Source organism: Bufo bufo, chromosome 11 (genome assembly GCF_905171765.1).
Source record: "Bufo bufo chromosome 11, aBufBuf1.1, whole genome shotgun sequence".
Classification (NCBI taxonomy): Eukaryota; Metazoa; Chordata; class Amphibia; order Anura; family Bufonidae; genus Bufo; species Bufo bufo.
Window position 1 is genome coordinate 82508799 of NC_053399.1, and position 18910 is coordinate 82527708.

The 18910-nt window shown below is 40.2% G+C and overlaps 1 protein-coding gene across 13 annotated transcripts in view; it reads right to left on the reverse strand.

Annotated features, from left to right (window-relative positions):
* GPHN (gephyrin) overlaps positions 1–18910 on the reverse strand; it is a 268675-nt gene that overhangs the window by 36317 nt on the left and 213448 nt on the right. For 6 of the 13 annotated variants that reach the window (XM_040411336.1, XM_040411333.1, XM_040411328.1 and 3 more), the window contains one exon: positions 11746–11787. The exons of 3 other annotated variants lie outside the window; for them this stretch is intronic. In XM_040411336.1, coding sequence (XP_040267270.1) covers positions 11746–11787 — 42 coding nt within the window. Of the gene's footprint in view, positions 1–1870; positions 1904–11745; positions 11788–18910 lie in introns of all 13 variants that reach the window. 4 more of the 13 variants (XM_040411329.1, XM_040411332.1, XM_040411325.1 and 1 more) reach the window with 1 other exon arrangement.

The window sequence follows — 18910 nt, forward strand, 5'->3', positions numbered from 1 at the left end:
AGTACCTGAGAACAGTCACTATACGGTGTACGAGCTGTGCTTTCCTGGCTCTGTCCACTGTTTAATTCCTGAACCTGTGGTTGCCATTGACAGTTGATCGGTGGGGGTGTCAGATGTCCAACTCCCACTGATCTCATACTCATGACCTACCAATAAGATTCCTTGGTTATGTTAGAGACTGTTGTAGGGCGTTGGGCAAAAAGTTTATTTATCAGTAAAATAATTAAGCAAAAAGAATAGTATTCAATGGTAAAAATATGAACAAATATTAAGAAGCTATGAAAAAAAAAAACTAGACCACAATGGTGCAACATGGTTAATTAATTTAGGTAAGTATAAAGAAAAACATAAAAGTAAAAACCCTTCTGGAGCTTATTTCTACCTTCACATTTTTCCCACTGAGGAAGGGCTCAGGCACCATCAGCCCAAGTTCCTCTATTGTTTTCTGACAGTGTTGAGGTATGCCTGTAAAGAGGAGTATCCCTACCATGTTAAAGGGGTTTTCTCAGGATAAGTCATCAATATCAGATCAGCGGGGTTATCGACTCCCGGCACCCTTGCCGATCTGCTGTATGAAAAGAACGAGAGAGCTGTATCCTCTTCACGGTTTACCTGCTCGCAGTTGACATTGCAGCAATGAGCAGTGTAATTACAACTCCCCCTTTATCTCCGTTCCAAAATCATCCTCTATGGGGTCCGTAGGCTCCGTTATGTGCCGAATCTGTCCTATAACTGAGCTGGAGAACGGAAAGGCTGAACGCTGATGTGAACTGCTGATCGTCAAGGGTGCACAATCATATATTGATATCCTGAAGATATGCCATCAACAGTAAAATCATGAACAATCCCTTTAAGATCTGGTTTATGATTATCCAAGAATTAAACCCAATCATCTACATAAGTGATTCATATCTATCACACACTGTAAGCAGCAATCGATACAGTGCTGTAACAATACTCTACATGTACTTCTCAACCAGGGTTGTGTAGGACCATGGGTGGTTTCAATGGAATCTTGTTAGGGCTTCTCAAGAAGAGAGAAACCGTAAAAAGATATCACCTCTACAATATTAGTGAGGTATATTGTAGAGGTTCCTCACGAGAAAATGTTTTGTCAGGGGGTGACCATTTAGTGAAAATATTGGGAATGACTGTCCTAGTCCTAAGTCTCGATTATATGGGTCACATTTTACAAAAAATACTTCAGTAAATGCTTAAATCCAGCATAGCTGAAATGCAATATATACTATATGGTCTCATGTTCTATGAAAGAAGAGAAGTCAAAGTACAAAATATAACCAAAAATGAACAGAACGGGTTCTTCAACAGAATGCACGCGTGTAACGTAATCCACAAAAGTCATGTGCACAGTAAAAATGAAGACACAAGTTGAACACACGTGTACAAACACCATTCTACAACAAAACACAAAATATAAAGAGGTTGTGTACAAAAAGGGCACATTTAAGTCCATGAAGTGTGACAGAAGACTATGACACAGCACAAGAATCTATGAAGGATATAATACAAGGATTTTTTTTTTTAGATTAGTCGATATAAAATCTAAAAGACTAGTGTGGCATAACAAGGGCAATGGCCAATCCCATAGCAGCCCTGGTATGTTTTCTACATTAATGGGCGATGGTATAATGGGATCAACATGGACGCATTTGCTCACTTAAAGCCAATGAAGAAGTATAAAAAAAAAAAAAAAAAACTATACAAAATCATCACATGAGAATAATAGAAGAATACAAAGTTCCCAAACCAATGACACAATATACACACTACAACAATCAATATGGAAGAGCAATAGAATTGAAGCAAAGCAAACCACGGAATCTATGAAACAGAAAGTCAAAAATACAACCTGAGAAAAGGAGGGGGCAGCAATCCAAATGTCCTGGAAAAAAAATGTGCGATTGTTTTTTATCAACTGGTTTCTTTAATAAAAAAAATAAAATAAAATTATGTCAGGTGAGATATGAACACATTCAGTCGTCCACACATACGCCGTATCCTCGTATGGTACGTAATAAGCATCACTGAATTTCACATCATTTACTGCCTGTTACAAAAAAAATAAAAAATATATATAAAAAGCACAGGAGCACAAACGTGTTTATTGGGTTGATTGCACGGAAAAAAAAAAAACGGATGAAGGAATGATATGATAATGAAAAGTAACACAAAATAATGCGGCTTTTTGCCCCCTGAAGCTGAGGCTCCGCTAAGGAATTTTGCATATACTTACCCGCTTCTTACAGCTATAAGTGTTTTACATAGTCAAAGCTGTAAGATTCATTAGCAGGTCAATAGTAATGCTCAACGAAACTGTTTAAAATAATCATTACATCATCTGTTAATCAATAGCAATACATACACTTGTACTTTGGAGCTTCATTTTATAGATTCAAGCACTTTAATCAACCATAAAAGAAAACTCAAAGTGGTTGTCTCATCTTGGACATTGGTGACATATCGCTGGGATACGCAACCAACGTCAGAAATAGGGGCAGGTACCACCTGCTGAAGATAGCCTAGACAGAGCTTGGCTATTTTCGGCAGTCACATAGAAATAAACGGAGGGTGGGTCCTGTTCTGGTGATAGGTGCGGGTCTCTTAGTTGGGACCTGCACCTATATCTTAGCGATATGCCACCAAAGTCTATGATGGGACAACCACTTAACTTTTCTTAAAGAATGAATGATCAACTTTAAAGGGAGTCTGCCATCAATTTTGACTACGCTAAACCTCCTCAGTGAGGGCTGCGGAGAGGAGGACAAACATACATTTTGAGGATCCTTTCTCATCAGGAGCAGTGTCAATGTGAACTTTTATTCTGCCAGATTCTGCTCCTGCAATTGAGCCACTTCACAGCCACTTCCTCCTGCTCTGGGTGACAGCTCTATTGTATTAGAAGTAGATCTATGATGAGACAAGAAGTTACCAGAGCTGCACCCTGCAGACAGAAAATTTGACATAATACATACTATAAATGAAAATTAAAGGTGGCATATAACTAGGATATGCCACCAATGTCATATAGGTGCGGGTCCCAGCTCTGAATGGAGGGTGGCTGCACGTGTTTCTCAATTTACCCTAAAGTTCTATATGAAAAAGAATGATAAGGGTAACCCAAGGTAAACCCACTTGGGAGATGACCGTTATTGAAATATTCAGTAAGTCTGATAAAAAATAAAAAAATAAAAATTGCAAAAATTTGTCACACCTACACAATTATCAGCTATATACAGCATCAACCTTTTACATAGAATAAAAGAGGTCCGATAAATTATCAAAAAGAAGAGGATATGTGTCAAAACTGTTGCATATACACACACACTGAAAAGGTGTTGTACAATTTGGGAAAATACATGAACATATCCTCCTCTAGCTATAAAGTGAAGCCTAACCTTTCATAAACTGGGAGGATGAGGTTTTGCATTTTTGCAATGAAATATACACTGCAACATGATATGAATGATGCAGTTATGCCATAAAGTAACACTACTGTGGTTCATGTCGAGTGGCCCCAAGGGCACAAGAGCCCTTTTGGTCCTGGTAGACGTCTGCCAAGATCTAAAAGGATTTAGGTGCCCTCCTCCTGCTACCTTAAAGATAAATTTGGACACCATTTTTGACATGGTTGATATCTAAACTCATGTGAACAAAACAAATAGAGACAATGGACATAACCAAACTGAAATAGAAAAATGTAATAGTACAAACCAAAAGCACCGTATAAAACTAGAGTGGTAAGTGGGGTAAAAAAGATTTTACCTGCATCCACATAATGCTAAATCTAGGATGCAGTGGGAACAGACAGGGCTTTTTATCATGAAAGGAATGCAATAATTTGGCCTACAAAACATTCAGAAAATCCAACCTACAAAAAGTTACAAGACTTTAGACGAGGCCAATTGAGTGATTCAGAGGGATTGGGATCTTTGTCATAGCATATAACCAAATGTCGACTGAGCTTTATAGCTTGATGAACCTTCATCAGGATTTTTTGGTAGAAAGCAGATAAGAACCGAGATGAACATTAAAAGGTACGACATGTCTCCATGATTCCAAGCATTCATGATTCTACCGTTAGAAAGAGACTGCCCAAAGTGGTACTCTTGGCAAAAATCACTGCCATGAAACAGGGAACATAAAAAACTAATATCTTGGTTATTTCACAAAAAAAAAAAACTCAAAGGGAGCCTGTTAGCAGTTTCAGGGGATGCAATACAAACATATGTTTTGTACAGCTTTTATAAACAAAACTAGTGTGAATATTAACTTTAGAGAGATTGTCCAGGATTAATTGCTTTTAATCTAATGCCCGCAGCCTGCCTCCTGAAACCAAAAATTTATATTTTCCTAATCTCAGCTGCTCTGGTCATCCGCGTTGTTCCCCGAGTGTTTACATCCAGTGCTGCATGGGCATGGTCACGTACAAATTTTCTGTTTCAAGTGGCAGGCTGCGGGTATTATTCCTGGACAAAACCTTAGTTTCCACCAGATTCTGCTCCTGCAAGTGCCCAAAATGTAGAGCTCTCCAGCCAACCAGTACAGCGGTCACCTAGCGGTGAGTAGAGGGACTACTGAGCAGCTCCATGAAGGGAGCACTTCACGGTTAAGCACCACCTCCTGAGAACTTGCTGGAGCAGAATCTGGCAGAATAGTTCATATTCACACTCCTAATAAAATCTCCTCAAAATGTATATTTGTCCTGCTTTCTCCAAACTTGGTCAAAACTGCTGATAGACTCCCTTTAATGGCCACTCTACTATAGTCAAAATGTTTTGACATAGGTCTACTTATGTCTGGTGTATGGTAACTAATAACATTCCATAAAAAGATCATAGATGATAAAGGTAGTGGGATAGTGGGGTAGTGTTGAGTCAAATTTGAATAAATGAATTCTGTTCTCAACCAGAAAATCCTGGAGGAGAACATCCTGACGATCCTAAGCACAACTGGTTTGGGCAGCAAGGACAAGAATCCCAAAGAAAAAGAGCAAGTCCACCTAGGGTTGTCTATAAGGGCGTACAGAGGTAAAATTCCCCTCAAAGTCTTGTGTTGAACTTCATTTACAGGCTGTGGCAGGAATATACATGGGTAGTTCATGCTCAAAAGCCCAATGTGACAGAACTAAACTAATTCGGCAAAGAAGAGCGAGCCAAAATCCCTCCACAAGATCTGAACAAATTAATGTGTGACAAGTGCATGACCAATACATTTTTATGGCACTCTGTCCCCTAATATCTCACTCATTGTACAATTTAAAGGGTCCTGGTTTAGACTTTGCACTGAGGCCAAGGAACCTTAGGACAACTCTAGCCAGGTATACACACACAAACCTCAGATATATAAATGGCTGAAGCGGAGACATATTTTGGAGCCAGAAAGACATTTGTAGAAGCTATAGGGCCAACAAAACTATGCCCGGGATATTTATGTGTGCTATGTGAGGTGATGGGGTTTCTGGGCCAGATCTCATATCATTTGCTGGCAGCAGTAAACAGCTACTGTAGAATCACACCACATTAATCACGATACGAGACGAAACACACAGTGAACTGTGAACAATAACTAAATCCTGGCACAGTGTAAAGGCAAATTTGTCATTTCAAGTTCGAAAAGGTTCATAAGACGAACGGCACCAAAAAACTATTGCGTATTTACCAACCAGACTTACGCCTATGTGCTTGTTTAAGTGCTTTTCAAATTGCCTTATGCAAAGTGAAAAATGGACAAATGATCGCTGTTACGATCATTCATCCCCCATTCACTTTGAATATTGTCAGCAGCATATTACTGTTGGCAACAAACGATGAGGTAGTGTTGAGCAAATCGATCTTCGAAGTCAACTCATTCAAACACTTCGTTTTAATGCTGGACGGAGACCTCATATGGGCTAATTACCGGGATCCTCAGCCCATTTTTAGAGGGCCCTAAGGTGTGAAACTGATAAATATAAAGGGCCAATAAGCATAAAGCCTGAACATGCTGCTAATATCGCCCACATATTTTACATGTATGTAAATGGTGGAGAACTGGAGATACATTCGATAAATTAGTAATGATGTGGGCAGGATTCCTCTGACCTGTAATCTCAGTGAAGAACACCACAGTTAGCCTCTCCTGGGCATGAAGTGACTATCCATCTCCACTGATCTCCAGTATATTCACAATAAACAGGTACTTCAACTTGGATAAGGGTTCCTCATACTGATCATTTATTAGGGAACTGATATTTATGCAATTTCCTAACAGATTTGTATAGTTTCATTACAGAATGGGCTAGGGTTAACATAAAGTTAGCACAAAAACTTCATACTGTGACACCTTAATCTCTGATGAGAGATTAGCTTAAAGGAGCATTCCCATTTTAGAAATGTCTGATAGGTGCGGGTTCCAACTATGGGATGCACACACCCATCCTTAGAACGGAGCTTGCAAAGGGCTGGCTTGGCTATATCTGTAAGCCCTATAGAAAGTAATGGAGTGGTGGCCGCGCTGGCCCGGTGTACTCAGCTATTTTCGGCACTCCTATACAAAACAATGAAGGGAAGCGGCACATGTGCGGTGTGCCCGAAGGACAGTTGTGGGTCTCAGGGTTTGGGCCTGCACCTATCAGACATTGGGGGACACACATGTTCTCAGGTGGACGCACATGCTCAGTCCCATTTTTCAACTGCCAGCATGCCTATACTGTTAGAAGCTGTTACAGGGAGAAAGCTGCAGCAGAAATAACATACGCCCTGAAATGCTTTCAATAATTAATAAATGACCTCATTAATTTGGAGACTCCCCCCCCCCCCCCATATAGGGTCATTATAAAGTCATTACAGTTTTGACTTCATTACATTGATCAAAATGTTTTTAAGTAGTCCAAGCAGAATATGTGTTCGTAAGGGCTCTTTCCCATGAGCGGATGCAGTGCGGGTAATCCGCTGCGTGAAAGAGAGCCAAGCCCCGCTCCGGACAGCACAGACACGGAGCATGGACATGATCTTTTTACTACAAAATCACGATGCCCCTAAGTATGGGGATGTGTCCAGATGGAAAAACCCCTTTAGTGCACCACAGGCTGTCATCACAACGGCCTCTGCATCAAGAAAATGTAGGCTGTAGAAATGGTGCCTGTATTCTACCGATTGTCTCTGCAGGGCAAGGAGATGGAGATCTGAATTCTTATCTGGGTTATTATTTGAACTCTACCCCTTGTATAACATTTAGGAACTACTAGTTTCCCTTTGTAATAATTTATATGAATGTATTATTAGGTATTGCTATAATATATAGCAATTACATAACAGTGTCACTTGTCGATGGACTGCATCTGTTACTGTGCTCAGCCCTACTCAAGTCAATGGGGCTGAGTTGCAAAAGTTCTGTTTCTGGAGGAAAAGACCCCTTTTTATAGTCTTGCAACCTTCTAAAGAAGCACTCCCACAAAAATGTTTATTCTCTGACCTATTAAATTTAGTTAGATATGTACATGATGTAAACTGTAGTGAAGGTAACCTTCTTACCAATGACTTTATTTGTGAGTCATAACCTCCCTTCTGCTCCTCAGCTGTGTCATGTGACCAACTCTCTGATCTCCAAATGACACAGGACAGGAAGTCAGTTACTTCTCTATTCATTCCTATGAGACTGACATTGAGGTTCCCATAGGAATTCATAGAGAAAATGGCTTCCTCTCCACACATAAGATGCTATTTTATTTGTAAAGTCAGAGTGCTGGTCACCTGACACAGCTGAGGATCAGAAGAGAGGTGAAAACTCACAGATACAGTCACTGGTAAGAAAATAACTACGGTAACTACAGTTTACATTAGGTAACTTTTTTTTTACAGGTCAGAGACTAAAACTTTTTGTGGGAGTGCTTCTTTAAATGTCTAAGACACATAACTGGGTGCTTAAACTCTTGTAAGGTCTATCTGTAGAACAGCATTTGCATGGAATGGTCAACCAGTAGAGAAAACTGCTCTCACAATGACTTCACAGCATTCTGCCAGCCTTTTCCCCTGGTTCTGTTTTTCCCCTTGAACTACGATGTGTATGAATAATAACCAAGTTATGTGTATATTGAACATTGTCCATGACACATAACTGGGTGCTTAAACTCTTGTAAGGTCCATCTGTAGAACAGCATTTGCATGGAATGGTCAACCAGTAGAGAAAACTGCTCTCACAATGACTTCACAGCATTCTGCCAGCCTTTTTCCCTGGTTCTGTTTTTCCCCTTGAACCACGATGTGTATGAATAATAACCAAGTTATGTGTATATTGAACATTGTCCGTGTAGCCACAGTGTTGAGAACTGCTCTAGTAGACTAGACTACCATATGATATGTAGTACAAGCATGGTCTCCTAGCTTCACTTATAGAAAGAAGGCCATATACTGTCATATGGTTGAATTGACCATGCTATTAAGTTTGTAGTTTGGGAACATGGTACAGTACCATCAAATAACTGGAGTATAACAAAGTACTTGGACCCTTGACAAGAAAATCGACTACTTTATAAGGTGTAAGACTGCAGTTAATACTCCACCATCATACTTTCCCCCGTGTTGTATTTACAAGGATCACAAGGTTGGAGATGTGAAAATGTCTGGTGGGGTCCTACCACCAGAGAGCTACCTTTCTCCTGTGAGATGGATGTTTACCTAAAGGAAGTGAGTAATCTGAAAACGACATTTCTTGAATCAAGATATTTTTAAGATTTTTGTGGTGTTCTAAATTTTCAATATTAAATAAAGCTTGAAATCTTGCCGTTTTCACTCTGAGCCTTATAGCAGGCTGACACGTTTTGTTCTGTACTTTTCAGTAGTCATCACATTATCAAAGACAGAATTGAGTTGGCTGTACCTATTAGATTAAACCCATAATGACTGTGTTTTAATGACGGTCATCAATGTCCTTTATTCTAGGCCGGCGTCTCCCTTGCAGAGAACAGCAGGAGCTCAGTTTCCAATGAGAATATTTTATCAAATAAAAAAAAAATCTTCAAGTTAAAAAAAATGAATATATATATATATACAACTTTTTTGCACTTGGAAAAAAGGCTTTTCAATGGAAGAAAATGCAAAAATAAAACAGAATAAAAAGTGTCCCAAAAGTGTTGTGTACCCCAAAATGGTACCAAATACCACAAAAATCAAGCCATCACATAGCTCCGTAGAAAGAAAAATGAAGTTATGCATCTTGGGATGCAACAATGGAATTTTTTTTTTATTTATAAAAAAGGGGTTTTTATAGTGCAAAACTAGTAAAACTTAAGAAAAAAACTATATGTATTTGGTATTGCTGTAATCATACTGACCCGGGAATAAAGTTATTTATGCCAAAAAACAAACGCCACAAAATTTATAACATAAAAATGCCCAGGCCCCACATATAGGTTATACTTACCCTGCTCCTGATCCCCACACAGCAGCCGCTGCAGCTCTCCGTCGCGCGGATCAAAACATTCGATGACGAAAAGGGGGGTGGGGGGTTTGAGCCAATAGGACGCCGCGACAGGGACAAGCCTCCCTAGCATCGGGGATGCAGCAGGGATCAGGAGCAACGGGGATGCTAGGGTCAGTATGGTGTGCAGGGATCAGGAGCAACAGGGATGCTGGGGTCAGTATGCTGTGCAGGGATCAGGAGCAACGGGGATGCTGGGGTCAGTATGCTGTGCAGGGATCAGGAGCAACGGGGATGCTGGGGTCAGTATGCTGTGCAGGGATCAGGAGCAACGGGGATGCTGGGGTCAGTATAACCTATATGAGGGGATGGGCATTGGGGGGCATGTTTTATAGTTTGGATAACCCCTTTAAGCTATGTGTACCTCAAAATTGTGCCATTAAAAACTAAAACTTGCCCTGCAAAAAATACCAAAAATACAGCGGCACCGATGAAGAAATTAAAAAGTCTTAGCTCTTGGCAGGCGACAAAGAAAAAATTTAAAAAAATAATCTGCTTGATAATTAGCTCCTAAAAGGAGGACAAACCTGCCAATTTGAGCTGAATCTCCTGATGGCAGATGTCAAGGTACACAAGGATCAGCTGCACTTTAACTTATCTGGTCCTTTAGGTCTTAAAGGAGTTTTCCAGAAGGAAAAAAACTGGTAGCAGTGAGCGTAGAGTGGGTTCAAAAATAAAATAACATATACACAAGATCCACCATTCACAAAGGGTGATGGACACAGCTCACCTTACTCTCTCCGCACAGTGACCTCTGGCTAAAAACTCCTATGGTCTACATGTTCCTACACAATCTCTGAATGAACTTAACTATAGCTCAGTCAAAATGGCTGCCCCATAATCATGTACAGAAAATAGAAGAAAAAGTCTAGAATACCCCCAATTTTTTTTTTTTTACTAGTATCTGATTGATTAGAAAAAGGTAGAAGATCCATTCTCTTTAACCTACCAAAAAAGTGGCTCTTGACTAAAGCCCTCGCCAAACAGCTCCTCATATCTCAGCTTTCCAGATCCTTGTAAATGTGATACGGAGGCAGTAGGATATAAGGTTTAACTGCAGTCACATCTGAATTCGTAGATTTTAAGTTGAACTATATGGTGAAGGGCTTCTCCAGGGCGTACAAATACAGTTTATTATGTTGAAAGTTCTAAAACAAATTGAACTGTAATCTACTTACTTCACCGATTCTACACCATCTCTTCGTCACCGATCTTGGTCTTCTGGCTTTGTAACTGTACATAATGACATGGCAGGTCCATGGCAGCCAATCTTTTAAGCTTCATACACATGATATGGCTGTAATTGGCTGAGACATCATGTCATTACGAACAGTTCAGAAACAAGAAGGATCAGCAAAACCAATAAGGTAAGTAGCCTACAAGTTTTTATTTCATCACAAAAAACTGTATTTACCCTAAAGAAAACTTTTCCATAAGAAATATGTCCATAAACTCTATTTCTATTAGTTTTGCACAAATCTTATTACAATATATAAAGGAACCCATCTGTCTCCTCGAAGAAGAAAAGAAAGCGAAAAGCAAACTTGCTGGGAGAAGAGTCTGGGACTCTTCTCCAGCAGTATCAGATGCATGCCAATAAAGCCAAGGACAGTGCACCATGCTTCACTGTGCATGTGCCCAATGTGCAACTGGGGTCCCAAACCTAAACCCCAGCTATACACTGAATGCGCAGTGAAGGGAGGTGTACCATCCTTGGGTTCATTGGTGAGGTGCCCATGTGCCCGATGCTGAAGACGACTAATGTAATCTTCTCCTGGTAAGTTTGGTGTTCATTTGCTAATCTTTGCAGGACAGTTGGTTTGACTAAGGGCAGGTTTGGGACCCTAATCCCCAGCTGCATAATGATATACTGGTGATTTAGGGGCCCCAACCCAGGTGATAGGTTCCCTTTAAATCCTAGAAAATCATAACAGTCTCAAAAACATTAGTGTTTGAAAAGCCAATTGATGGGTCTAAGCAGGGACACAAACTGAATGTTTGGAATACCACTTTTTGGGTGAATTAGAAGTCAGCAGTTGATATGCTCTACATTGTGATTCTTACAAACAGCCACAGTGAAAATCAAACAATGTCAAACACAAGAGCGAGGTGAGCATGCAAATATCGAAATTGTGTCCGATACAATCAAGTTTTTTCCCAACTTGTGCACAGTTCAAGGCAAAAAAAAAAGAAAAAGAAACACACGGTGGAGGTGAGGGTGAGCGTGTGGACTATGTGGAAAGAAAAAGAAAATACGTGCAAGTATACCTCCGAAACACTATAGGTGGATGAGCAGGAAGGAAGCCGAGCCTGGTTGTGCAGTGAGGGAAAAGAAAACACGGTTAAATAAGGAATGGCGTCAACAGAAAAGTTTCAGAAGAAAACCTGTGGATCCAGCACAAAAACAATAGCAGGGGGTTCATTTCGAATCACAGACAAAAGGACTTTTTGATCTTCAATTACACTAGTTGTTTCGTTTTATAGATTCCTATGGGAGCCGGTGATTGTTCAAGGCTCACTGGAAACGACATAAATGGAGGAATTTAAAATATATGCATGCGCAATATGGACAAAGCTTACACATTAAATACTGATTTTCACTTTGGTGACAGCTTTGAAAAACAATTATTAAATGACAATTTACATACAAGGTACATAACCGGGAACAAGAAACAGGTTTAGAAACATAGATAGTAACATACTAATATAGAATTTTTGAAATAAAAAATTTGGGTAAAATTATGAACCATTGCAATTTGAAAATGTCTTCCCTACGATGAGTTGGTTCTGTATTTGGAATAATGACTAAACCCTGCAGCGTAGCAGTGTTTTCCAGTTATGGAATAATGGGAGTTGTAATTTCTATAAAAGCTGGAGAGCCACAGGTAGGAGGTCGCTGCAGTGGAGTCTTCCTCAGGCCACGCGACTAAATATCTCATGCTCAATGTGATGTATTCATAACGTAAGAATTATAAATGGCAATATTACATTTTCGTGACTGGAGGTTGGCAAAACCAACATATACTGCTCGCTTCCCAATTTATTTGCACGGTCTATTTAAAATGTTCCAAAATAATACAAGAAGTCATCATCTTACCGATCCCCACCTCTCCCGTTCCAGCACTCCACAGTCCCCCGTCAGCCTCTGCATTTTCTGCACCAGTGATGACGTCACAATACAGACATATGACCGCTGTGGACAATCTATGGTTGCAGCAGTGACCTTAGTGGTCTTGAGAGGTCACTGCTACAGACAGCTATTGGCTTCAACGGTGACATGTCCGTGTCAGGACATCATCACTGAAGCCGGAAGTTCAGACACTGTTGGGTGACTGGGAAGCATTGGACTAATAGTAGAAGAGGATCTGTAAGAGGAGTATGAGATCCTTTATTTTATAACAGTGTTGGTGGTTTTCAAAAAGATTTACATCTGTATAAGCCTTTTAGGCTGGGTCTAAACACTGACCCATGGTGACCAGTGGCTGCACAAATTTGAGTACTACCAGAGGTATTACCTTCAAATTCATGTGGCCATTGGTCCCTGGAGGTGGGCAAAGGTAATCCACTTTGCAGCTGCCCCTGTGGAGACTCAGGCTTTATGTATATACAGTAGTACGCAGTAAGGTCCTAAGCACCTCCAAGTGGTGGTTAAAAGCAGTTGTCCTCAAGGTAAAATCAACTATGGCCCAGAATGCACTTAGCATAAAAAAGAGGCATACACACCTCTACTGCTTCTGGTCCCCTGGTGACCAAAAGTGTGAAATCCCATCTGTTGTCACTTGCAACACTGCAGCTGCCCCCTGGTTTTAGCAGTGAGGTGTCCCTATGCAGCACATGACCGCTAAGGATATAGAATGGCTGCAGAGGTGCAACTTCTGAAAGCAGATCGGACGGGACCCTCGGTGCTGGAACGGAGCACAAATGAACAGGTGATGGATCTTCTTTTTTATGTTAAAAGTATTCCGGCCCTACTTGTTTCACCTTGATGGCTGGACGACCACTTTATGGAAAAAAAATAAAAAAAGCGGTTGCGATGGTGGACATAGCCATTAAGAAGTCACAGCATCAGCTTGCCTTTTTCCTTCCCAAATAATTTTATACATTTTACAATGACTCTCATATACTGCAAATTACATTGCAATTTTTAGCAGAGGTCAATCATGGGCAAATTGAAGCAGCTCAGACATGACTTTAAAGAACAATGTCTGCCATTCTGCCCTAGCACAATGTAAACCAATGCCCTGACGACCAGTGGAATCCATATTTCATTTGGTGGCTTTAGAATCTGTAGCAGTACAACCTATCATGGCATGTTCGATAAAGAGTTTACAAATAATACAGTGAACACCACACATAACTCAGCTACAAAATATACAAAAAAATGAAGAAAAAGAATACTAAAGGCTTAATAGAACAATATCCTTAATGTATTTATAAAGAGGACAAAAAATTTAGAAAAATTTAGAGCTCGAGTTTTAAGTCAGTGAAAAAAGTGTCACCAACATCTAGAAAGCATTCAAATATGCTTTAACGTAATTAGCTCTTAAGAGGACAGACATTAAATTACTGCCAAAAATATAGTGATAGAACCAATCACTATATTTAAAGAAATATATTTTTTACTTTTTAAATATTTCTTAAATAACATGCTTATTCTCTATTTTATGAAAGGTAAGATATCTTCATTTTTTTTATATCTAGTTTTTCTCCGGTGGAAGTCACATCTGGCTTAACATTTCCCCTGCAGCAGGTGGCACAATATGTCCATAATTTAAATGTAATGCATGGTCACCCAACACAGGTTCTATCTACAAACCTACAAATCTACAATCCTCCCCCTTTAAGAATGCCAGAATTAACACATATACTTGTATGGCCATCCGCCACCACAAATGTTCCAGAAATATTCCAACAACTTGAGCATACACAATAAGCTGTCTTTCTTGTTTTCTGCAGTTCTTATATCAGCTTTGGCATGTAGCATGGGGCATGATGAGCAAAGTCATCTCATTTGTTATTAAAGGGTGAGTTAATAATTAGCTCTATACGCTTGTGATAATGAAGGCAGCAAAACTATACAAACGTATAAGGTTCTGTATGGACTGCCTGGTACCTGGGGATACCCTATGTCTTTCTTGTTTTCTGCAGTTCTTATATCAGCTTTGGCATGTAGCATGGGGCATGATGAGCAGAGTCATCTCATTTGTTATTAAAGGGTGAGTTAATAATTAGCTCTATACGCTTGTGATAATGAAGGCAGCAAAACTATACAAACGTATAAGGTTCTGTATGGACTGCCTGGTACCAGGGGATACCCTATGTCTTTCTTGTTTTCTGCAGTTCTCATATCAGCTTTGGCATGTAGCATGGGACATGATGAGCAGAGTCATCTCATTGCTTTTAAAGGGCGAGTTAATAATTAGCTCTATACGCTTGTGATAATGAAGGCAGCAAAACTATACAAACGTATAAGGTTCTGTATGGACTGCCTGGTACCAGGGGATACCCTATGTCTTTCTTGTTTTCTGCAGTTCTCATATCAGCTTTGGCATGTAGCATGGGACATGATGAGCAGAGTCATCTCATTGCTTTTAAAGGGCGAGTTAAAAATTAGCTCTATACGCTTGTGATAATGAAGGCAGCAAAACTATACAAACTTATAAGGTTCTGTATGGACTGCCTGGTACCTGGGGGTAACCCTATATAAGTAACCCACTTCTGTTAGAAGTGCACATAGTAGACCCTTTTCAATGCAATTTTGAATGGTTGCTCTGAAGTGGTCACACTGTGTATACTCCTCTTGGGACACCTTGCATTTTACGTGAGTGGTGAAAGATTCCTCCACACCATGCAGAATGAAAAATCAACACATTAGTGACCGAAAATTAAAAGGCTTCCCTAAACCTACAGCAGTCAATTAAGTTTTTCACAGTTAAGTCTAACTTCGGAAACAGTTTACTTGGGTGAAAAACATTTTTATACATACACCAACTTGCATATTATTTTAACTTTTGGGAGAGCCTTATACACATAACATCTATACCAACATAGTAAGGTTAACAATCAACAAAAAAAGTCTAGTTCCACCTGTTTTGCTGTCGCCTTAATCCAGAAAAAGTGCTCAAAACTACACAACATAGTAGGAGATCATGTAGGCTTTTTTAGTTAACAGAAGTAAACTGCAAGCTGAAAAGACTTGGTCATGGAGATCCCAAGCTTGCGTTTAGGAACACATGACAAAACCAATATGCTGTATTATTGGGGCCTGGGGGTGTAATAGGGGTTCTTTCAATCCCTTATTCCTGCACTTCTCCGTAAGACCATGTGCTAGACGTAACACAGGATATTGGCGTTACTTGGAGTGTTACTTTAAACCAACTGATTGTAAAATTTATCTTCTGTTGGTAATTGGTAACAGGCAATGAATTAAGCATTTTAATAATTACACTAAAGGTTGAAAAACAACATAAATCTATCAAAAACGCTACAATTTGGGTCGCCCAAACAAAAAGGAAGCTATACATATAGTCTCAGACTACAGTATTGAACTTCATTTAGATTTAATTTCATACAGTACTTCTGAATTATTATTAATATACAAACATGAGGACAAATACATATTTTTGTAACTATTAACATTTTTTGAAAGACAACCAAGCAACACCACTAACTTAACTGTTCCAGAAACTGATACACATGACAAAACAGACCAGGGGTTACAATCCAATGACTGAGCACTTAAACAGTGAATTATCCAGTCAGCCTTTTATTAGGGCCTGAGAATAATGTTGTGCCTGCTGTAGGGTAAAGCCTAATTCCACTTGCAAAATCACTTTTTTTGCTCATCTATACACAATTACCCGCTGCCATGTGTATACACTCATACACCCCTACTGCTGAGAGTTTTAAAGGGGGTTTCAAGGAGTCATCATTAGCATAAGTCATCAATGTCTGATCGTGGGTGGGCTGACTCCAAACAATATTGGCAATCAGCTGTTGGAATAAACCTTGACGTCACATCCATCGGAAACACGGCATCTATATAACTCAGTCCCATTCAAGTAAATAAGATTGAGCTGTAATACCAAGCTTGGCCACTATACAATGTACGGAGCTGTGAAGTATTCAATGAAGAGAACACGGCACTTGTTCGAGCACTGTAGCCTCTTAAAACAGCTGATCGTCAAAGTTGCCAGAAGTCAGACCCTCACAGAACAGATATTGATCACCTATCTTGAGGATAGGTCATTATTTAACTCCTGAAAGGCCCTTTAATACCTTCTTCCTCTCAGGTGTAATGGACATAGTGATATGTGTGGTCGCCAGTAGATGTATTTGGTGTATTTTCACTTGGTTATTAATTTACGATAGCCAGAACAGGCTATGGCTGATGACTTTTAGAGGATAGTGGAGGATCTTTGGTGGCAAGTGTAGCTTCATAAGTCTAGTCTACAGTTCAATTTTCAGTTTTTATCTACCTTTTAACTCAACACTCTTCAATAATATCTCAGTGCCTATAAACTGAATCCCAGCATCAGAGAGAAACCCTTTGAATATTTTGTGTAAATTATTATAAAGTCCCCTCCACCCAAGTCATACTCACAGTGGTTCTTGATATGTGATCAATTCTATATTGCTACTTAACGAATGTCTAAGATGCTTTTGCCGTCCTTGTGCCTTTGACACAAAGGAAACAAGGAAGATACATGTGATTTCCCTTCCCTAACCAACAGCAAACAGTTCAAAAAACTCATTCCTTTGTTGGGAAAACTCTTTCAAGATGAGCGACACATTGTTTTCGAGAACCACTCATCTTCCTACCTCCAAAGCAATGACATGCCAATGTGGACACACAAAATGGGCATACTAATGGAAAAGCCAGGGATGGTAACTAAATATCTCTTGAGAGGTTTTGTCACGGTCTTTGTTGTGCACCGTGACACATTTGCCGTATATGCTGGTTGCCAGGGTCAACGCATGGTTGTTGCAGCATGTATGGGCTTTGCTCCCCTTCTCCTGGTTCCTCCCCTGTCTGGTGCTGGAGGGGTTAACTTCCTGGCTGGGTGTGGCCACTTTTGTTTTAGCCACTGTGGCTTCCAGGCTGGAGTCAGTTGTACTCCAGCCTTTGTTGGTGCTGGAAATGTGCTCCTTTCCTAAGTGTTTTATCTGCCCAGTTCTTGGGGGCCCCTTAGTGGGACATCGATGTCTCTCCGATGTCTTCTATGTCATCTCGTTGTCTACCTTCCCTTCACTACCTTTGCATATGTTTGATGATGTTTATGTATGGGTGGTTGTTGTCTTGTCTAGTGGTTGTTACATGTCTGGTCTGTTGGTGTCTGTAGTCCAGACAGTTTGCTAGACATGTTCCCTGTGTGTTGTTCCTCCGGAAGGGGGTGTCAGGGTTCCTCGGAGGGTGAACTACAGGTCTGTATGCTGCTCTGCCTGGGGCCGCCATGCGTCCTGTTTGCATGGGGCTTTCCAGGCAGTAACTTGTATGCTGTATACCTGGGTGTGTTTGTTTGTACTGTGTCCTGTATGGTGTGTGGGCACCAGTACTCATGCTCGGGATCCAGTTGGTGTGGCTGCGGCAGGCAAGTGTGTTGTATGGTGTGCGTACCTGCCGATCCAGTTACTGTATACAGTCTCCTCTTTTTCCTTGCAGCTAGGCCGGTGGAGACTCCTGTTCATCCGTGTCTGGGATGAACAGGTCGTCTCTGCTCTTTCTTTATTTGAGGGATTATCAGGGCGACTCAGGGTCCTAGGTTTCCTGGGTATGATCCGTCCTACCATCCAGGTCTGCTCATTCGGTGAGGATTTAGGGCGAGGATTAGGGATGCAATAGGTGACCTGCTCCCTTATCCCAGCCTCTGGCCTAGTTGCTATTCTCCCTGCTCCTAGTTGTGCGGTGGGGAGTTCCCCCACTCCCCACCGTGACAGGTTTGGTCAGGGATGGAAAACTACTAGTAACCACAGTGGTCCCTCCATATAGGCTACTATAGAGTAGAGGACAGCTTGCCGAATCCCTGTGAGTACAGTGGATGGGGGAAGAAAACCTATGCTTTTAGGTGGAGTTTGGCTATTTTTGCAGATATGGTGTCCTTTAACATTACTGGACAATTGTACAATTGAATACACTCAACAATATTTTTCCATGCAAAAAGACATAATCAGAGTACTCTCTGCAAGTCTGTATTTTTTATAATTCGGTCTCTGCATATTCAAATGAAACCCCTGCTAAATTAAAATATACACATACAGACAAATTAAATGGAGAAATAAGAAGAAATTAGGAAAAATAAGGAAAGCTTAATGAGGGTGACCATTTGGATTATTGGTGTTAACAGCTATCATAAATTAAAAGAAAAATACAAATGCATGGAGAAAAAAAATAAAATAAAAAAAAATGAAGGAAAAAAAATACAAATAAAAAATT